At 50.4% G+C, this 18,851-nt stretch overlaps 1 protein-coding gene across 3 annotated transcripts in view; it reads right to left on the bottom strand.

Annotated features, from left to right (window-relative positions):
• The window catches only part of CACNA1H (calcium voltage-gated channel subunit alpha1 H), a 300,253-nt gene that overhangs the window by 217,752 nt on the left and 63,650 nt on the right, over positions 1-18,851 (bottom strand). For all 3 annotated transcript variants that reach the window (XM_075318332.1, XM_075318334.1, XM_075318333.1), the window contains 2 exons: positions 10,373-10,470; positions 6,776-6,935 (listed from right to left, as the gene is read on the bottom strand). In XM_075318332.1, coding sequence (XP_075174447.1) covers positions 6,776-6,935; positions 10,373-10,470 — 258 coding nt within the window. The remainder of the gene's footprint in view (positions 1-6,775; positions 6,936-10,372; positions 10,471-18,851) is intronic.

The raw sequence follows: 18,851 nt of genomic DNA, 5'->3' as shown, positions 1-18,851 counted from the left end.
CATCAGTGATCACCTCCCAAGTGCCTATCACAGTGCCTAGCAAGGAGGGGGAGCCGTACTGCCCTAACCCTGAGGAGTCAGTGAGAGATCACCAGACACCAGCCCCAGTGTCACTGATAGAAGGATGTATATATATACACAGTGACTGCACCAGCAGAATAGTGAGTGCAGCTCTGGAGTATAATACAGGAGGTAACTCAGGATCAGTAATGTAATGTATGTACACAGTGACTGCACCAGCAGAATAGTGAGTGCAGCTCTGGAGTATAATACAGTACTCAGGATCAGTAATGTAATGTATGTACACAGTGACTGCACCAGCAGAATAGTGAGTGCAGCTCTGGAGTATAATACAGGAGGTAACTCCAGATCAGTAAAGTAATGTATGTACACAGTGACTGCACCAGCAGAATAGTGAGCGCAGCTCTGGAGTATAATACAGGAGGTAACTCCAGATCAGTAATGTATTTACTATGCAGAATTCCTTTCGGACTTGATGATGTACAGAATCTTTCCGTCTTCTCGCTCCATTGTCTGATGCGCTCCGCCTTGTGCCGCCCTCCTATGTGAGTGGTGTGCGGGGTCTGTATCTGATGCCCACTCCTCCCATTACACTCTCGCTGTATATCTGCATTTAAATAGCACAACTTAACTCATCTCTGACCTTTCCAGAATGTTTTTCATCCTGAGAGGGAAAGTGGAATTTAAATGACTTCTTTCCTAGAGCACTGACAGCACCGGACAATCTGCACCAGGCAGAAGAGAAGGGAAAGCGATAGCCCCGGCAGATAGCGGCTGCCAGTCTGCCAGTCTATCCCACTGGTATCAAGGTGGTTAGTAATGGAGGGGTCTGGGGGCTTCTCCTGCCTCAGGCATAAGGCCATAAGTAGACATTTCAATTTAAGGAGAAAGCTACTCTGCCACCAGGGGGCAGCATTTAGCAACTACTCAGGGGCAATGCAATGAGATTGTCCTTGGGAAGACCTATAGAAAGGCTGAGACTGGCACTATGGGCGCCACAATGAGTATTCAGGCACTGTATGGCGGTATTCAGTTGGCACTGGTATGTAGGCACTGTATATCGGTATTCAGTTCGCACTGGTATGTAGGCACTGTATGGTGGTATTCAGATGGCACTGATATGTAGGCACTGTATGGCGGTATTCGGTTGGCACTGGTCTGTCGGCACTGTATGGTGGTATTAAGCTGGCACTGATATGTAGGCACTGTATGGTGGTATTCAGTTGTCACTGGTATGTAGGTACTGTATTCAGTTGTCACTGGTATGTGGGCACAGTATGGCGGTATTCAGTTGGCACTGGTCTGTTGACACTGTATGGCGATAGTCAGTTGGCAGTGGTCTGTTGGCACTGTATGGTGGTATTCAGTTGGCAGTGGTCTGTTGACACTGTATGGCGATAGTCAGTTGGCAGTGGTCTGTTGACACTGTATGGCGATAGTCAGTTGGCAGTGGTCTGTAGGCATTGTATGGCGGTATTCAGTTGTCACTGGTATGTAGGCACTGTATGGCGATATTCAGTTGTCACTGGAATGTAGGTACTGTATGGCGGTATTCAGTTGTCACTGGTATGTAGGCATTGTATGGCGATATTCAGTTGTCACTGGTATGTAAGTTCTGTATGGTGGTATTCAGTTGTTACTGGTATGTAGGCACTGTATGGCAGTATTAAATTGGCAGTGGTCTGTTGGCACTGTATGGCGGTATTCTGTTGGCACTGGTATGTAGGTACCGTATGGCGGTATTCAGTTGTCACTGGTATGTAGGCACTGTATGGCGGTATTCAATTGGCAGTGGTCTGATGGCACTGTATGGCGGTATTCTGTTGGCACTGGTAGGTAGGCACGGTATAAAAGTATTCAGTTGGCACTGGTATGTAGGCACTGTATGGCGATATTCTCATGGAGCTATATTAAGATGGCACTGTAGGAATATAGTATTATACAGCCATTGTATGGCAATCATATGTAGGTATGAGGCACTATTATGAAGATTCTGTCTGACACAAGAATGGAGATATTGAATATACATGTATAGTGCGGGCACTATATTGCGGTATTATAAGGATTGTAATGATGGTATTATATAGCTACAGCATTGCACTAATATATAGGCGCTGCATGACACCTGACAACATCAGCTAGACACTAGATGTAATGGAGCAATGCATGGCGAAATTATAAGTCGCTGTATGGCAGTGTTATATGTAAGTGTATTATACGATTATGTAGTTACTGTATGACAGTATTATAGGGAAGTGTATATGGCTGTATTATATGAAAGTGTATTATACAATTATTTAGTTACTGTATGGCAGTATTATATGAAAATATATTATAGGATTATGTAGTTACTGTTTGGCAGTATTATAGCGAAGTTTATATGGCGGTATTATATGTAAGTGTACTATACGATTTTGTAGTTACTCTATGGCAGCATTATATGAAAGGATGTTATATGATTATGTTGTTACTGTATGGCAGTATTATAGAGAAGTGTATATGGCTGTATTATATGAAAGTGTATTATACAATTATGTAGTTACGTAGTGTAGGAAATTATCCAGCATCCAGATAATTTCCTACACTACGTCCTGCTGCAGAGGGATCCTGTTTTCTCTTCCGTGCACCGATCAAATATTTAGCGGTCTCCATTGGGTGAGCTGGACTTTTTCTATATACTGCAATTATGTAGTTACTGTATGGCAGTATTATATGAAAATGTATTATAGGATTATGTAGTTACTGTTTGGCAGTATTATAGCGAAGTTTATACGGCGGTATTATATGTAAGTTTACTATGCGATTTTGTAGTTACTCTATGGCAGTATTATATGAAAGGATATTATACGATTATGTTGTTACTGTATGGCAGTATTATAGAGAAGTGTATATGGCTGTATTATATGAAAGTGTATTATACAATTATATAGTTACTGTATGGCAGTATTATATGAAAGTGTATTATACGATTATGTATCCCTGTATGGCAGTATTACAGGAAAGTTGATAATACTATTGACACATGACCCAGAATATCAGTATTATGTGGGAGCTTTATGCAGTATATTACTATTTTGCCAGTAGTATGGCGGTATTAGTTTTAGTTTGTTTAATAAACTAACTTTGAGGTTATTCCATAGTGCTCTCCACGGTCTCAGGTCGATGTGTATTCTTTTGCCTATTATCCTCTGTAGTATAGACTGCACAGATAACACAGGGATAGTGCAGAATATCAGAGCGCAGCTCCGGAGGTGAGACAGAACATTCTCTGATCTGTCAGGACCCCGGTCTGCTGGGAATGAGATTATAGTATACCGTATCAATGGCACTTGATATGTCTGGCTGTAAGTGGCCACTCCGGCCCTCCGCGTCCTTCCATTTCCACTTTGAGTTTTTGTAGAGCGGCCATATAGGGTCTGATCGCCCCTCTTATAGATGACCTGTCGGCCCCCTCTTACCCCACCGTCCCCTCCTTATCTGTGATGGCCCCATTGAGACACATGATGGGGCCGGCCGGTAGCGAGGCTGATAGCGCACATGCAGAGGCGTCGCATAATCTCCTTAATGGCCTCTTATGGGAGTCCTCCGCGTCGAGGATGGATTAGCTTCTCCATCGCATTGGTGTAAGTGGATTAATGGTAATGAATAATCTCGAGCAGACAGTTCCTTTTCTTTTTACAACGGGAGGTGAAAGTCGGGGACTGATATACAATCATAAAAAGCCCTAACCTCAATTACATTTCTGGAAGGATTCCGCCTCCGCCTCCGGGCGTCTGATCCTCTACAGAAGCCTATGGGGTGTACACATGAATTGTGGCCCTGTATTAGGCGCCCCATAGACATCGGTCACTTGGTTAGCAGCTAGTACCCCGGGTTATTCAATGGGGGGAGATCCAATGCTTATTGACCCTTCTGGCGCCCCTTATCTCGGGGGAGATAATGCATTGGACAGGTAAGATTCCACCTATAGGAGGAGGTACTTAAAGGGGAACATTTATCTCCTCTCCGCAGGACACATGACAACTATATGATCGGTGGGGTCCGTCCACCGCTAGGGCACATGTGACCATCACTCCATTCACCTCTATGGGTCTATTGCAGTGGTAGTGCGCATGTGCAACCACTGCTCACATAGTGGATGAAGCGATCACATGGAGGGGGCTCAGGAGGACCCCGGTTAAAGTGCACCTGTCCTCTCACATGATGTACAATCGTCCCCCACAACAAGGTAAAAAATGCTTTTGGTGCATATGTCTAATACGTCCAGGAGCTCTCCTGATTCTCATGCTTGGTATTTTGCCATCCACTCTTTTCCAATAGGGGGGTTCCTTTACACTAGCATTCTGTCTGCATTACTAGAGCTGGAACTTCCTTATCATCACTTCCCAGCGTACATTGCTCCTGTCATTATCTAATAACATGTTAACTTTGAACTGAAAGGCCACCTCTTTGTTATGCCTGTATGCAGTTTGACTAATACCGTAGGAGAGTGAGTAGAAGTAGAGAGACGATGGTTTGCCTCTACTTCCTGTATATAAACATAAACATAGACTCACCCCTACTTCCTGTACAGAAACAAAGAGCCACCACTACTTCCTGTACAGAAACAAAGAGCCACCACTACTTCCTGTAGAGAAGCAAAGAGTCACCCCCACTTCCTGTACAGAAACAAAGAGCCACCACTACTTCCTGTACAGAAACAAAGAGCCACCACCACTTCCTGTAGAGAAACAAAGAGCCACCACTACTTCCTGTAGAGAAACAAAGAGCCACCCCCACTTCCTGTACAGAAACAAAGAGCCACTCCCACTTCCTGTAGAGAAACAAAGAGCCACCCCCACTTCCTGTAGAAAAACAAAGCGTCACCCCCACTTCCTGTAGAAAAACAAAGAGTCACCCCCACTACCTGTACAGAAACAAAGAGCCACCCCCACTTCCTGTAGAGAAACAGAGCCACCCCTACTTCCTATAGAGACACAAAGAGCCACCCCAACTTCCTGTAGAGAAACAGAGCCCCCCTCACTTCCTGTAGAGAAACAGAGCCACCCCCACTTCCTGTAGAGACACAAAGAGCCACCCCTACTTCCTGTAGAGAAACAAAGCCACCCCCCACTTCCTGTAGAGAAACAGAGCCACCCCTACTTGCTGTAGAGACACAAAGAGCCACCCCAACTTCCTTTAGAAAAACAGAGCCACCCCTACTTCCTGTAGAGACACAAAGAGCCACCCCTACTTTCTATAGAGACACAAAGAGCCACCCCCACTTCCTTTAGAGACACAAAGAGCCACCCCCACTTCCTGTAGAGAAACAAAGCCACCCCTACTTCCTGTAGAGAAACAGAGCCACCCTCACTTCCTGTAGAGAAACAGAGCCACCCCCACTTCCTGTAGAGAAACAGAGCCACCCCTACTTCCTGTAGAGAAACAAAGAACCACCCCCACTTCCTGTAGAGAAACAGAGCCACCCCCACTTCCTGTAGAGAAACAGAGCCACCCCTACTCCTGTAGAGACACAAAGAGCCACCCCAACTTCCTGTAGAGAAACAGAGCCCCCCTCACTTCCTGTAGAGACACAAAGAGCCACCCCCACTTCCTGTAGAGAAACAGAGCCACCCCCACTTCCTGTAGAGAAACAAAGAGCCACCCCCACTTCCTGTAGAGAAACAAAGAGCCACCCCCACTTCCTGTAGAGAAGTAATGAGCCACCCCCACGTCTGGTATAGAAACATAGACCCGGCCCCCACTCCTTGTAGATAAAGATCCTCCCCCACTTCTTATAGAGACCCACCCCCATTTCTTATAGATAAAGACCCTCCCCCACTTCTTATAGATAGAGACCAGCCTCCACTTTTTATAGCTAGAGACCCACCCCCACTTCTTATAGATAGAAACTCGTCCCCACTTCTTATAGATAGAGACCCGCCCCCACTTCTTATAGATAGAGACCCGCCCCCACTTCTTATAGAGACCCGCCCCCAATTCTTATACATAGAGGCCCGCCCCCACTTCTTATAGATAGAGACCAGCATGCACTTTTTATAGCTAGAGACCCGCCCCCACTTCTTATAGAGACCCGCCCCCACTTCTTATAGAGACCCGCCCCCACTTCTTATAGATAGAGACCCGCCCCCACTTCTTATAGATAGAGACCAGCCTCCACTTCTTATAGATAGAGACCCGCCCCCACTTCTTATAGATATAAACCCGCCCCCACTTCTTATAGATAGAGACCCGCCCCCACTTCTTATAGATAGAGGCCCGCCCCCACTTTTTATAGCTAGAGACCGGCCCCCACTTCTTATAGATATAAACCCGCCCCCACTTCTTATAGATAGAGACCCGCCCCCACTTCTTATAGATATAAACCCGCCCCCACTTCTTATAGATAGAGACCCGCCCCCACTTCTTATAGATAGAGACCCGCCCCCACTTCTTATAGATAGAGACCCGCCCCCACTTCTTATAGATAGAGATCCGCCCCCACTTCTTATAGATAGAGGCCCGCCCCCACTTCTTACAGATAGAGACCCGCCCCCACTTCTTATAGATAGAGACCCGCCCCCACTTGTAATACATCTCAGTGTGTCTCTGATGCTAGAGACGGATTACACAACTGACAGCAGATTACATAGCAGGGAGACATATGGCGGCACTCTGGAAGGATTTTTTGTCAATAAGTGATTTGCAGAAGCCCCCAAGTCAAGATTTTAATTAAGAGCGACCAATGACGTGAAAATAAGGTAATGTTACTTACATTGCAATATTTTTGTCGATGAAACACCGGTTTCGGAGTAAACCCGCCCAGAGCTGGACGCCGACAATCCCGAAGATGAAAAACACAAAGAAACACAAGAGAAGAACGTTGCCTAACATAGGCAGAGTATCTAACAGCAGGGTCACCAGTATTCTCATACCTGCGGAGAAAGACAGAGACGATGCGTCATACAGACATCCGAGACGCGGGAATACAATATATCACACAAAGGAGAACTCTAATGTCATGCCTCGGATTAGAGTCGGCAGCCTTCTCCGTTTCTCGCTCTGTCCTGGTTCTGAACACTTTGTCTCTGTGTGGTCACTTTTTGTGTTCATTGCCTTTCTGTCAACAAGTGTTTCCTATTCTGTAATTTCGCCTGCCCTATCACCCGGCGGGTGTAACTATTTCAAGCTTCCCGGGTTTACATTTCCCACTGGTGATATCTCGGAACTGGACTCTTTCTTGGAACTACCGTCTTTTATTCTTCTGGCAGATTAAAACTTTTGGTTAAACTTATTTAACTCTGCAGCTTCCCCCAGATTCTTAAGGACCCTCATGGCGTAACGCTCATGACCGGTGTAGAGGCAGCGAGTGGGATTAGTAGACCCACTGGTGGTAACCGGGCTTACTCCTTGGTGGGAGGGGCTTAACTAAGCGCCCACCGCGAGGTGGATGCCAGGTACCACTCCCAGGGCAGGTGACGGACACAGGAATACACGAGTACAGGCGGGGTGATTGAGGCAGACTGGACAGGCGGGTATGGGTAGGAATGGTAGGCATGGCAGGAGCAGACAGGTATGAGAAGGCCGGTACTGGAGATGGACACAGGAATACACAAGTACAGGCAGGGTGACCTGAGGCAGACTGGACAGGGGTGTGCGGGCAGGAATGGTGGGCATTGCAGGGGCAGACAGGTATGGGAAGGCCGGTACTGGAGATGGACACAGGGATAACAAGACAGGAGCTCATGCCCTGACAACTAGCTAGGTAGCAGACAGTAGACTGATTGATTAACTAGAGGCACCCTCCCTAATGGGAGGGTGCCTTAAATACTTAGTGCTTCTCAGCCATAGGCTAAGAGGCATTTCCTGGAAATGGCTTTAAGAGGAGGGCTGGTGCTCAAGTGCATCTTAGGTGCACTCCCAGGAACCCTGCGCGGCATGTACAGGGCCCGGGAGGGGAGGAAGGCAGGACAGCTTGTGGGAGGCCGCATGGAGGCAGGGTAGAATGTCACCCGGGGTGGTGAGTAAGTCGGCGTCCCTGCAGGGATGCCGGCCCTACAAACCCTCAATGGCCGCTTAGGAAGCAAAGGTCTGAGTTGTCATCGCAGTCATCCAGTTAGGGTTGTGGTACCACCTATTGCCAATTAGTAATGGCCGCAAACAGAGTGTCTGTCAGGTTTGCACAGAGCCTAACCTGCAATAAAAGTGAATTCCGACTACAGGATGCAACATAAATGTCTAATAGTGGGCTGAGACCCTCACTGCTGTCACCCCTCTATGGATATTTTAAACTATTCAATTTCTAAGCTGTACCCCAGAAACACCCACAAAATAGTCAAGGAACGCCCACTTTGGAGTAAATTTGCATAAACCACGCCCCTTTTTAAGTTTTGCAGGACAGGTCTTGGTGGGGTTGGGGCAAACAGTAGTGTCTGACAGTAATCAAGCAAGGGAGGGGAAGAAGAAAGTACTGTTTTGGTAATGTTTCAATGCCAGATAGCGGGGTTCTTCTGATTTTGGGGTCTCCCAATCTATCAAACATATATAACCTCTGGTTGGAATCTTTCGAATATGCCTGAATCAGGAGAGATCAGGATGAGCAGAATAAAGTAATATTTCATACATATATAAACCTTGTGAATGTTTTTCAGCCTAAAACGTGATATTTTGTTTATCGCCCTGAACCAGGAGGATCAGGATGAGCAGAATAAAGGAATTTTCCGTACATACAAGTAACTTGTGAATGTTTTTCAGCAGAAAACTCAATATTTTTTTATCCCGGATTGAGCACCATGACGACCAAACATTAAAAAGCAGGAAAACAAATATCTTTAATAAGCCAAACACAAAATAAACAATATAAGCTGTTCTAAATCCGTACGCCCCCGCACTGGCGAAACGCGCGGCGGTCCTCCGACCGGCCAAGATCTGTTCCATTAATGGCCTGATACAATTACTATTAATAACAGACACAGACCGTCTATGTACATGAATTAAAAAGAGAAAAATGCTGCCCATGAATTGGACTACTACCACCATCCTCCGGGATTAGGTTCTCACCTTTCCTCTAAAAAATAGCTGATCATTGGGAATCCCAGCGATCAGCTGCAGCAGCAAGTGTTCCATTTTCCTGCAGTGCCCCCGCAGGGGAGATGAAGTATTACATGGAGACTTGAATCCTCCAGAGAGTTCGCCGCTCTTCTAGTATGCGTCATGTATAGTTTTAAAGATTTCCTGGCAGGATTTAGGGTCTGGGGGTGACTATCACCTTTGCCCCCCTGGTGTTTTCGAAATTCTGACGACCCCTTTAAATGCATACATTGGTAATGCGGCCTAATAGGTTCCTGTAGACTTTAATGCCCCCTTGATAGATCACAATGGGATTTGGGTGATGCCTGATTGGAGCATCTGGCGTCTACTAGTCACTTAGCGCAGTAAGAGAGTGATATAATGGAGCGGAGCAGAGAGACAGAGTGACATTTTAACGTACGTGTCAGCAGTTCGGCTTTTTTTCCCATTCAACAAATGGGTCCATTTAAAGGGACAGTGCTGTTACATTTCATCACTATGTCATTTATTAAAGGAGTTGTCCACTATTATTAAAACATGGCTTATTTCTCCCAAAACAGCGCCACCCCTGACTACAGGTGATCTGTGGTATTGCACCTCTAACTAAAATTGCTGAGCCCCCTTTAAACCCTTGATATTTTTTAATTTTTGTGCTTCCAGATTAATATCCTCCCCTTCTTCCAAGAACCATAACTTTTATTATTTTTGGAACGTTATATATCTGTTACGTAGATACTTTCTCTTTCCCGCCTGTAGGTGGCGCTCCCGTGACTACAGTCTTATACTGTCTTCATTTTCAGCCTGTTTCCGTCTCATATAGTCACTGATGTCCTTCACATCTGGACATTTTTAGGTGACGTCCTCCGCAGATTTTCATCATCCCACTGGTCTGTTCCTGTAATTGGTTTTGGGCAGGGGGAGGTGGGGGGGGTGGTAATCACTTTTCTAATGGAATTGATTAACTCTGCTATGAAGGGAATTCATATTAATCATCCAAACCTAATATATATGATTTCAGTGGAAAATGTGTAATACCTTCTTTCCCCTGCGGGGGCACAGTAGGTAAATAGAACACTTGCTGCTGGCTTCCTCATGAGCAGTAAGCTCCCTAGCTCCCTCTGGTGGTGACTGCAGGCAGCTAGAAATGTATCATTAAACTTTCTGTCTATGCAGAGGACTTGGTGCTCAGTATCATAATCATATCATCAGTATCATAATCATATAGGTGTGACTCTGGCAGTGCTGACCCCCCCTCCCCCCTGCAGTAATAACAGTGCCCCTTACAGACAGATCTCGTACTTACTTGGGACTCTATTAATGGCTCTTAGCGGCCGTAACACTCGGACAGTACGGATGGCAGACAGGCTGACGTTGTGTCCGTCCAGAGAGTATTCCATCATCCTAGGAGAAAGAGAGCGCAGGTCAATCCGGAACATCGAAGGGGTCACAACCCCCCCCCTCCCCAATTGCCTCTGTGCGAACCATGGTGACAGATCCCGGTCAGTGAGTAATGTCACACCCGGCGAACAACAATCCACGAAATATCAGTCATAAGAGGGCAAACGTGGGAGCAATAGCGCACCCCTAAAAGAGCTAGAGTGCCCCCCTAATATAAAGCCGCAGGGTCTGTACAGTAGTGCCACGAAGTGTCCATATAATAGTACCTGCTGCAATGTCTGTATAGTAGTTCAGCCACAATATCCACATGGCAGTGCCAGCAATGGTATCTGCATTGTAGTGCCAGAGTCCCTATTCTAGTTCCAGCCAGGGCCGCCGTCAGGGCATTACAACCATGACTGGTGTATGGGGCCCAGTGAAGAGGAAGGCCCATCCGGGCCCGGGGTAATTACTTAGCTTTATTAAGCCAGAGGCCAGCCGGGCCCTCCTCTTCACCGGTCCCCAGTCACAGCCGCAGTAGAGGGGCCCGGCATGGCTAATTTGCATGCAAAAGGGTGAAGCATGCAAATTAGTCATATGCTGGACTGGAGGCACGGTCAGTGGGGAAGAGCAGGGTGCCGGTGCGTGCAGCAGCGTGATGAGGTCATCAATCTGCGACCTAATCACACTGCTGCAGGTAACAGTCACAGAGGTGAGGAGGACGCGGGCGGCAGTTGGCTGGGGCAGGTAAGCACTTGTTGAGCTGTTCCAGCTATAATGTCTGTATAATATTGCCAATCACGGTGTCCATAAATTAGCGCCAGCCTAGTGTCTGTATAGTATGAAAGTGTTCATCCAGTGTTCCAGCCATAATGTCGGGGTAATAGTGACAGCATCCCTATTACAATAAGCTGAGTTCCTCCATAACAGCAGTAACAGCATTGTCCTAATACAGGTCCAGTACAGTGTCAAAATACCAGTAAAAGCCACAGTGCCCTCATACTGGAGACAGCCACAGTGCCCTCATAATGGAGACAGGCACAGTGCCCTCATAATGGAGACAGGCACAGTGCCCTCATACTGGAGACAGCCACAGTGCCCTCATAATGGAGACAGGCACAGTGCCCTCATACTGGAGACAGGCACAGTGTCCTCATACTGGAGACAGTCACAGCGCCCTTGTGGCGCCCTGGACTAGCCAGGTCGTCACAGATACTACAACAAAACACCCCCCACCCTGAGATAGGCACACCAGTCACACACAAATCCTTGTTGCCTCCCTCCAGGGGCTGATGTCCACACCAGGTGGGGCGGAGCCAGGCGGTTGTTCCTACCCACTGAGGAGTTCACAGTCCTGGAGGCGGGAAAAGGAAGTCAGTCAGAAGTGAGTAGGAGTCAGGAGAGGAGTGAAGTGGTAGTAGAGGAGCAAACTGACTGTGTCCGGGTACGTGGCCCGGGCACCGAGAGCAAGGTTGTCAGACGGTGGTGGCCGTCTGCAGGAGAGGCAGATCGATGCGGAACCGTAGGACCGGGGACGGGCGGTGGCCCGCCGGTACCGAACCGGGGAGCGAAGTAAAGCCAGCACAAACCGGCAGGGCCTGCGGACCCCGTCAAGGCTTGGAGTTGCCGTTAAACAGGTCAAATCCATTAGTGACCGGAACCCCAGGGGTTTCCAAACAGCCAAGACCCGATTGAAGGCAACCGTCCAAACAGCACAAGGGAAATACAGCTACCGCCACAGCTAGAGTTCCCAGGGCCAGAGCCTGCGGGCAAAGGGGATCCTCCAGCCCATGTACACGCTGGGGAGCGGGTTACCGGTGGGAAGCCATCGGGACCGAACACACACAAAAGGTGCAGGGAAAGGCAGCCACCACCACCCGTCCGGGAGAAACCACAGCAGCCGGCTGCGGGACCCGTCCATCCAGCCGTTTGTTTTACCAGAGACTTGCATCCGTTTGTGGCTGAGTGAGTACTACCGTGCCGTCCGGCACCGCGCTGCGCAGTTCCAGCGCCCCCCTGCACCTTGCCCAACCCTGCTTCCCCGTCACCTCAACCGGGCCCCGGGACCACCAACCCCCTACCCACGGAGGGGGGAAAACATCTCAGCTGCTCCCTAACAACGCTCCCGGGATCCCCGTCACCAGCAGCAGTGGTGCCCAACCTCACCACAACCCGTGGGTGGCGTCACGGACCAAATCCCCAAACCAAACTACTCCCCATTCACTAACGGGCGAGAAGCGCCGCTCGAGTCCCCGGATCCGGCCCACCGCTCGAGCCACCGAGCAGCAGCAGCAGCGCCGGACCCGAGCGTGGTGAGCGCAGCGCCCTCCCCGCCCGCGACACCCTCATACTGGAGACAGCAACAGTGCCCTCATAACAGATCCATCTCACTGCCTGACAACTCAGCCTTCTCCTAACAGTGACAGCCGCAGTGCCCCATTGTAGAGCCAGCACCCTCTCTTCAAAATGGAGCCAACTCAGTGCCCCCATACCAGTGATAGCCAGAGCGCCCTTATAATGGTGACAGCATGGGAGCCCCCATAGTGGTGACAGCACCAGAGCCTCCACAGTGGTGACAGCACTGGTGCCCCAATATGACTACACCACTGCCCCATAGTGGAACAGCACCAGTGCCCCTGTGTCGCCCTGGGCAAGCCAGGGGACACAGGTCGCACACCACCACACCCTACATCCCAGGTAGGCACATCTAAACTAACCAAAAATCCTTGTTGCCTTCCTCCAGAGGCTGATGATTCACACCAGGGGGTGGGCCAGGCGGTTGGCTCCGCCCACCGAGGAGTTCACAGCTCTGGAGGCGGGAAGTACCAGGCAGATGAGTTTAGGAGGAGGAAGTGGAAGGAGTGGAGGAGTAGCCCAGACAGGGCTAAAGTAAACAGCTAAGTGAAAGTAGAAGGAAGAAAAGTAGTAAAAGAGGAAAGCAAGAGTGGTGACAGGAAGGAAAGAGTGTGCAAAGCCTGAAGAGTCCAGCTGAGTGCAGGACAGGTCAGCAAGGTCAGCAACGGCGGTGACTGTCTGGAGGGGGACCGTTTGGAAGTTCCTGGAAGGACCCCGTAGGCTGTGTTCCGAAGGACAGTCAGCACCAGGGCAGGGGCCTATCGGACCCCGGCAAGGCTTGGAGTCGCCATAATTTGCCGAATCCGTCAGTGAAGGGGACGTAGATCCCCCAACAACCAAGTCCCAATTGAAGGCAACAGCCCAGCCAGTGTAAGAGAGACACCGCCACCGCCAAGGCACCAGTTTCTTAGGGCCAGCGCCTGCGGGCAAAGAGTAGAGCTCCCCCGGTCCAGCTTGAAGCCGGGGAGCGGGTTACCGGTGGGGACCCATCGCAACCAACAAGTACACAAAGGTGCTAGGAAAAGGGACATCACCGTCACCTACCGGGAGAGCAAGTGCAGCCGTCCGTGGGACCGTCTTACCAGCCGTTTGGTTTACCGTAAAAACTGTGTCAACGTCTCAGGCTGAGTGAGTACCACAGTGCCGCAAGGCACAGCGCTGCCCCCGCGTCCCTGCGCCCACCAGGCCCTGCACCTCCCAAGCCATCACCGGGCCCCGGGATCACCAACCCCTACCCACGGAGGGGCAACACAACACCTGGCTGCTCCGCATCACCATCCCCGGGATCCCCGTATTGAGCAGCGGTGGTGAAATCACCACAACCGTGGGTGGCGTCACGGACAATAAACAATCCCCACACCCAACAACCCCTTTCACTCACGGGCGAGGAGTGCCGCTCAAGAAACCCCCGGGATCCGGCCTACAGCTCGAGCCACCACTGAGCAGCGGCCGCCGGACCCGAGCAGAAGGGGGTGAGCGTAGTGTGCTGACACCCTCCTCCCCGCCTGCGACAACTTGGCGTCACGAACAGGATCTTACCGCTCTGCCGTCTGGTAGAGGTGCGCCTTGTTACCGCCGGAGGTACCGGCAGAAAAATTTCAGAAGCCGCCATCTTTGGCGCGAAAAGTTCCCGCTCGAGCGTCTTCTCGAGTAGTAGAGGCGCGAAGGCCAAAACCCCGCCCCGAAAAAGGAGGGGCCGGAAAGAGCTAAGGGGGACGCGATGGCGGCTGGACGCATGTAGCTGCAGCTATAAAAGCAGGGACGCCAGGACTCTGCAGACTGACTGGGTTCCTGGAAGGCACGATTGCCAAGATGTACAATCCAACTCCCAAAGAGGAAGTCCCCGCGCCCGGCACGGCGACGTGGTTGAGGGACTGGACCGTCCTGCTGAGTAACCGTCTGCAGGCTCATATGCAACTCCTCCTGGAGGAGTGGGAGACCGACATGGCGGACGTGGTGGCTGCTATGTGGAGACGCGAGGCAGAAGAGGATTTGGAGGAGCGGGTAAGCGACCCACGCCCCTGTATTCCTGAGGGATCGGCCGTTGGAGCTGAGGGGCCCGGCCGGCTTCCGCTCACCCTACCTCTCTCCCTGCTACCCGTAATGGCTGCTGCCGCCCCACCATTAGGCCCGCTACCTGCCCAACCGGTAGCGATACCCTGCCCAGCCGCTCCGGCAGACCAGCCGGCTACAGACGTCCGGGACGTCCCTGAAGTGCACCAGGGGGAACCGCTGGAACCGCGGCCCCTTAACAGCATGGTGCCAGAAGTCCCAGCCGTGACTATGCCAGACCCTGAGCCTGGAACCGTGGCCTGGATGAAGGCCCGGGTGATTCAATTCCACCGGAGTCAACAGGAGCAGATCTTCCGGATGATGGAACAGTGGACCAACGAGGTGGAGGAGCTGATTACAACTGCCCCGATGTACGGAGGGGAAATGGATGTAGCAGAGTCGACTGGTGACCCACGTCCCTATGTCCTACCAGGACCGGCCGCTGCGGCTGAGGGGCCCGGCCTAGTCTCGGCCTATGCATCACCCTTGCCGCTACTTATGGGGCGCCTCAGTGTAAGCTCGCCTAATCCGCTGCTCCGTGCTACCGCAGAAGAGGCTGAAGTGTTGGATGCTGGAGGCCAGGAGGCTGCGGCAGCTGGCGGCAACCCGCCTGACGCAGGAACAAGAGCTGATGACTCCTGCCCCAGCTCCGGGACCGCTGTTGCAGTTGAAGGAGCGAGTGAGCGTTCCCATTATGTAGGAGCCCCAGTGGTCGTCCATGCCCCGTGTACCGGTGGAAATGGGTACCGGGTGCCCCTGTCACCGCAGGCATGTCAGTGCATGTTGGATATGCTGGCGGAGGGGGATGGAGCCGCGTTAGCTGAATATCCGGAGTAGGGCAGCGGATGCCCGATGCAGCAGTCCCCGTTGGGACCACCACAGTTTGTTTGTTTAAAAGTTTGAAAAGTTGAAACAATGATAAGAAAATGATTACCGAGTACGTAACCTGATTGTCTGCTGTGATTTGCAACCGGCTGGAGCCGGCACCGTTGTCCCCGTGGGGACCGTTTAAAAAGTTTTTGCATGGAGGACTATCCATGGACAAGCCCGTGAACTTGCAGGGCAACCACAAACGTTAAGTGGCTTGTAAATATGTTGTTTGCCGTTACCGTTTCCGCAATGCCGCCTCCGGAGAGGCAGGTTGGAGGGAGGGCCCTCAGCAGAGCAGGCTGGGGCCCAGCCACCAAAGGAACCGGTGGCTACCCTCTGGAGGGAAGGACAGATCCCGCTCGGGTACCGTGTGCTGGACTGTGGGTCAAGGGGTGCTGCCTGGGCTTTAGGGGCAGCATCAGGGCCAGGTTGCTAGGGTGGGAGAGAGCGGAAACCGTAACCGTGAACCGTTATGCAACGTTTAAGAAATGTGCCTCCCGTTAAGGGAAGATTTATTAAAAATGTACATATGTTATTTTACCATGTTATCTTTTACAGAAAAATAAAACCGGTGTTGGACGGCAGCCCGCGGACGGTCTGCATTTTGCTAAGGGGGAATGTGTCGCCCTGGGCAAGCCAGGGGACACAGGTCGCACACCACCACACCCTACATCCCAGGTAGGCACATCTAAGCTAACCAAAAATCCTTGTTGCCTTCCTCCAGAGGCTGATGATTCACACCAGGGGGTGGGCCAGGCGGTTGGCTCCGCCCACCAAGGAGATCACAGCTCTGGAGGCAGGAAGTACCAGGCAGATGAGTTTAGGAGAAGAAAAAATGGAGCTTACAAGGCTATTGCAAAAATATCCAAATTTTTATTATACAAAATTCATATTATATTAAAATCGTTACGATCAGTATAGAAAAGGTACATATACGGTGCTTACATAGGGAAAAAGGTGAATTACCACACATAAATGGGAGAGCAAAGGTGATAACACCCCAAATAAGCATGAAGGGACAAAGGGTCATAAGTGAATATAGATGGCTGGCTAGTGACTATGGCATCTCTGTCTTGATAATAACCATAATTCTATGTAGCCCCATCAGCATAAATCTATAAGGCAGGACAGAGATTTGCCAAATATCAAGCTAAACATAACAAAAAGTCACAGAATGACCAACAAGTATGGCGCCCTCACCCTGGCTGGACACATAAAGTAGTGTAGCCAAATCGGCATATGTCCGTTAAATGTCGGATAGGGATCGCCGAAAAAAAGCCAGTCACATGAAAAAGACCCTAAGAACCCATAACTTACACATGGTTAAGAAGAGGGGCAAGCACCAGAGCGTCCCAGGACAGTGCCACGAGCCTTCCTACGCGCGTTTCGCACGGATTACATCTGCTGGCTTCATCAGGGAAGGTATACGGCAATTGCCGTTCAAGGACCTTATAACGGAAGTCGCTAGACTTCATTGGGCAGCCCATGACCTGGAAAATGCGTCCCAGCCAATCGGATCCCCGCCGACGCGCACGCGCACCGCGCGCCCAACATCACACGCCCCTCAGCCGCCCAATGGGAGAGGGAGCCCGGAGCAGAAGAACACATGCTCCAAAGCCACCCCCATCCACAAAGGACAGCCAAGGGGCGGGCAAGGAAGGCGAGCGGCGCGCGCGGGTCACGGAAATCAGAGGGCGGGACACAGCTCCCAGCTAGAGTCCGTCAATCAGCCATCAGGTTGCCATGGCGGCGCGCACGACAAAGCACGGCAAGAGTCCGCACCACGCCCCCGGCAGTCCAGTGAGGGGGGACGCTGCGGACCCCCGGGCCCAGGGGTCCGCAGCATCCGCCCCCACCATGAGGAACGCCGGGCTGGCAGCGAGGACACAAACCGCGCGATGGGAGCGCGCACAGCAACCAGAGGGCGGGACAGACTAATAGCTGGAATTGAAAAATGTGAACATTACATAAGTATCCTTGCCATCCTATAGGTAAAACCACAGGAAATAAGATAACAATGGCATCAAGCATATTACATAAAACCAGAGGGCAGGAGATTATTATGAAAGGATCTTCTTAAGATGACAGTACGTCCATATCGTAAAGGAATCATATACAAACAATTTCTCCAAGAAAATCGATGTCTGGTCCAAGTCCAAAATGTCAACCACAATGGATAATAACTAGACAAGGTCCTATGAAGGCAAAAGAATTAAATTAGGAACACTGAAAAATAAAAACAGGGCCCATGGCAACCTGATGGCTGATTGACGGACTCTAGCTGGGAGCTGTGTCCCGCCCTCTGATTTCCGTGACCCGCGCGCGCCGCTCGCCTTCCTTGCCCGCCCCTTGGCTGTCCTTTGTGGATGGGGGTGGCTTTGGAGCATGTGTTCTTCTGCTCCGGGCTCCCTCTCCCATTGGGCGGCTGAGGGGCGTGTGATGTTGGGCGCGCGGTGCGCGTGCGCGTCGGCGGGGATCCGATTGGCTGGGACGCATTTTCCAGGTCATGGGCTGCCCAATGAAGTCTAGCGACTTCCGTTATAAGGTCCTTGAACGGCAATTGCCGTATACCTTCCCTGATGAAGCCAGCAGATGTAATCCGTGCGAAACGCGCGTAGGAAGGCTCGTGGCACTGTCCTGGGACGCTCTGGTGCTTGCCCCTCTTCTTAACCATGTGTAAGTTATGGGTTCTTAGGGTCTTTTTCATGTGACTGGCTTTTTTTCGGCGATCCCTATCCGACATTTAACGGACATATGCCGATTTGGCTACACTACTTTATGTGTCCAGCCAGGGTGAGGGCGCCATACTTGTTGGTCATTCTGTGACTTTTTGTTATGTTTAGCTTGATATTTGGCAAATCTCTGTCCTGCCTTATAGATTTATGCTGATGGGGCTACATAGAATTATGGTTATTATCAAGACAGAGATGCCATAGTCACTAGCCAGCCATCTATATTCACTTATGACCCTTTGTCCCTTCATGCTTATTTGGGGTGTTATCACCTTTGCTCTCCCATTTATGTGTGGTAATTCACCTTTTTCCCTATGTAAGCACCGTATATGTACCTTTTCTATACTGATCGTAACGATTTTAATATAATATGAATTTTGTATAATAAAAATTTGG

This window comes from Anomaloglossus baeobatrachus, chromosome 7, assembly GCF_048569485.1.
Source record: "Anomaloglossus baeobatrachus isolate aAnoBae1 chromosome 7, aAnoBae1.hap1, whole genome shotgun sequence".
NCBI classification, from domain to species: domain Eukaryota; kingdom Metazoa; phylum Chordata; class Amphibia; order Anura; family Aromobatidae; genus Anomaloglossus; species Anomaloglossus baeobatrachus.
Note: the sequence above shows the minus strand (reverse complement) of the source record. Positions and strands in the feature narration are given on the sequence as shown.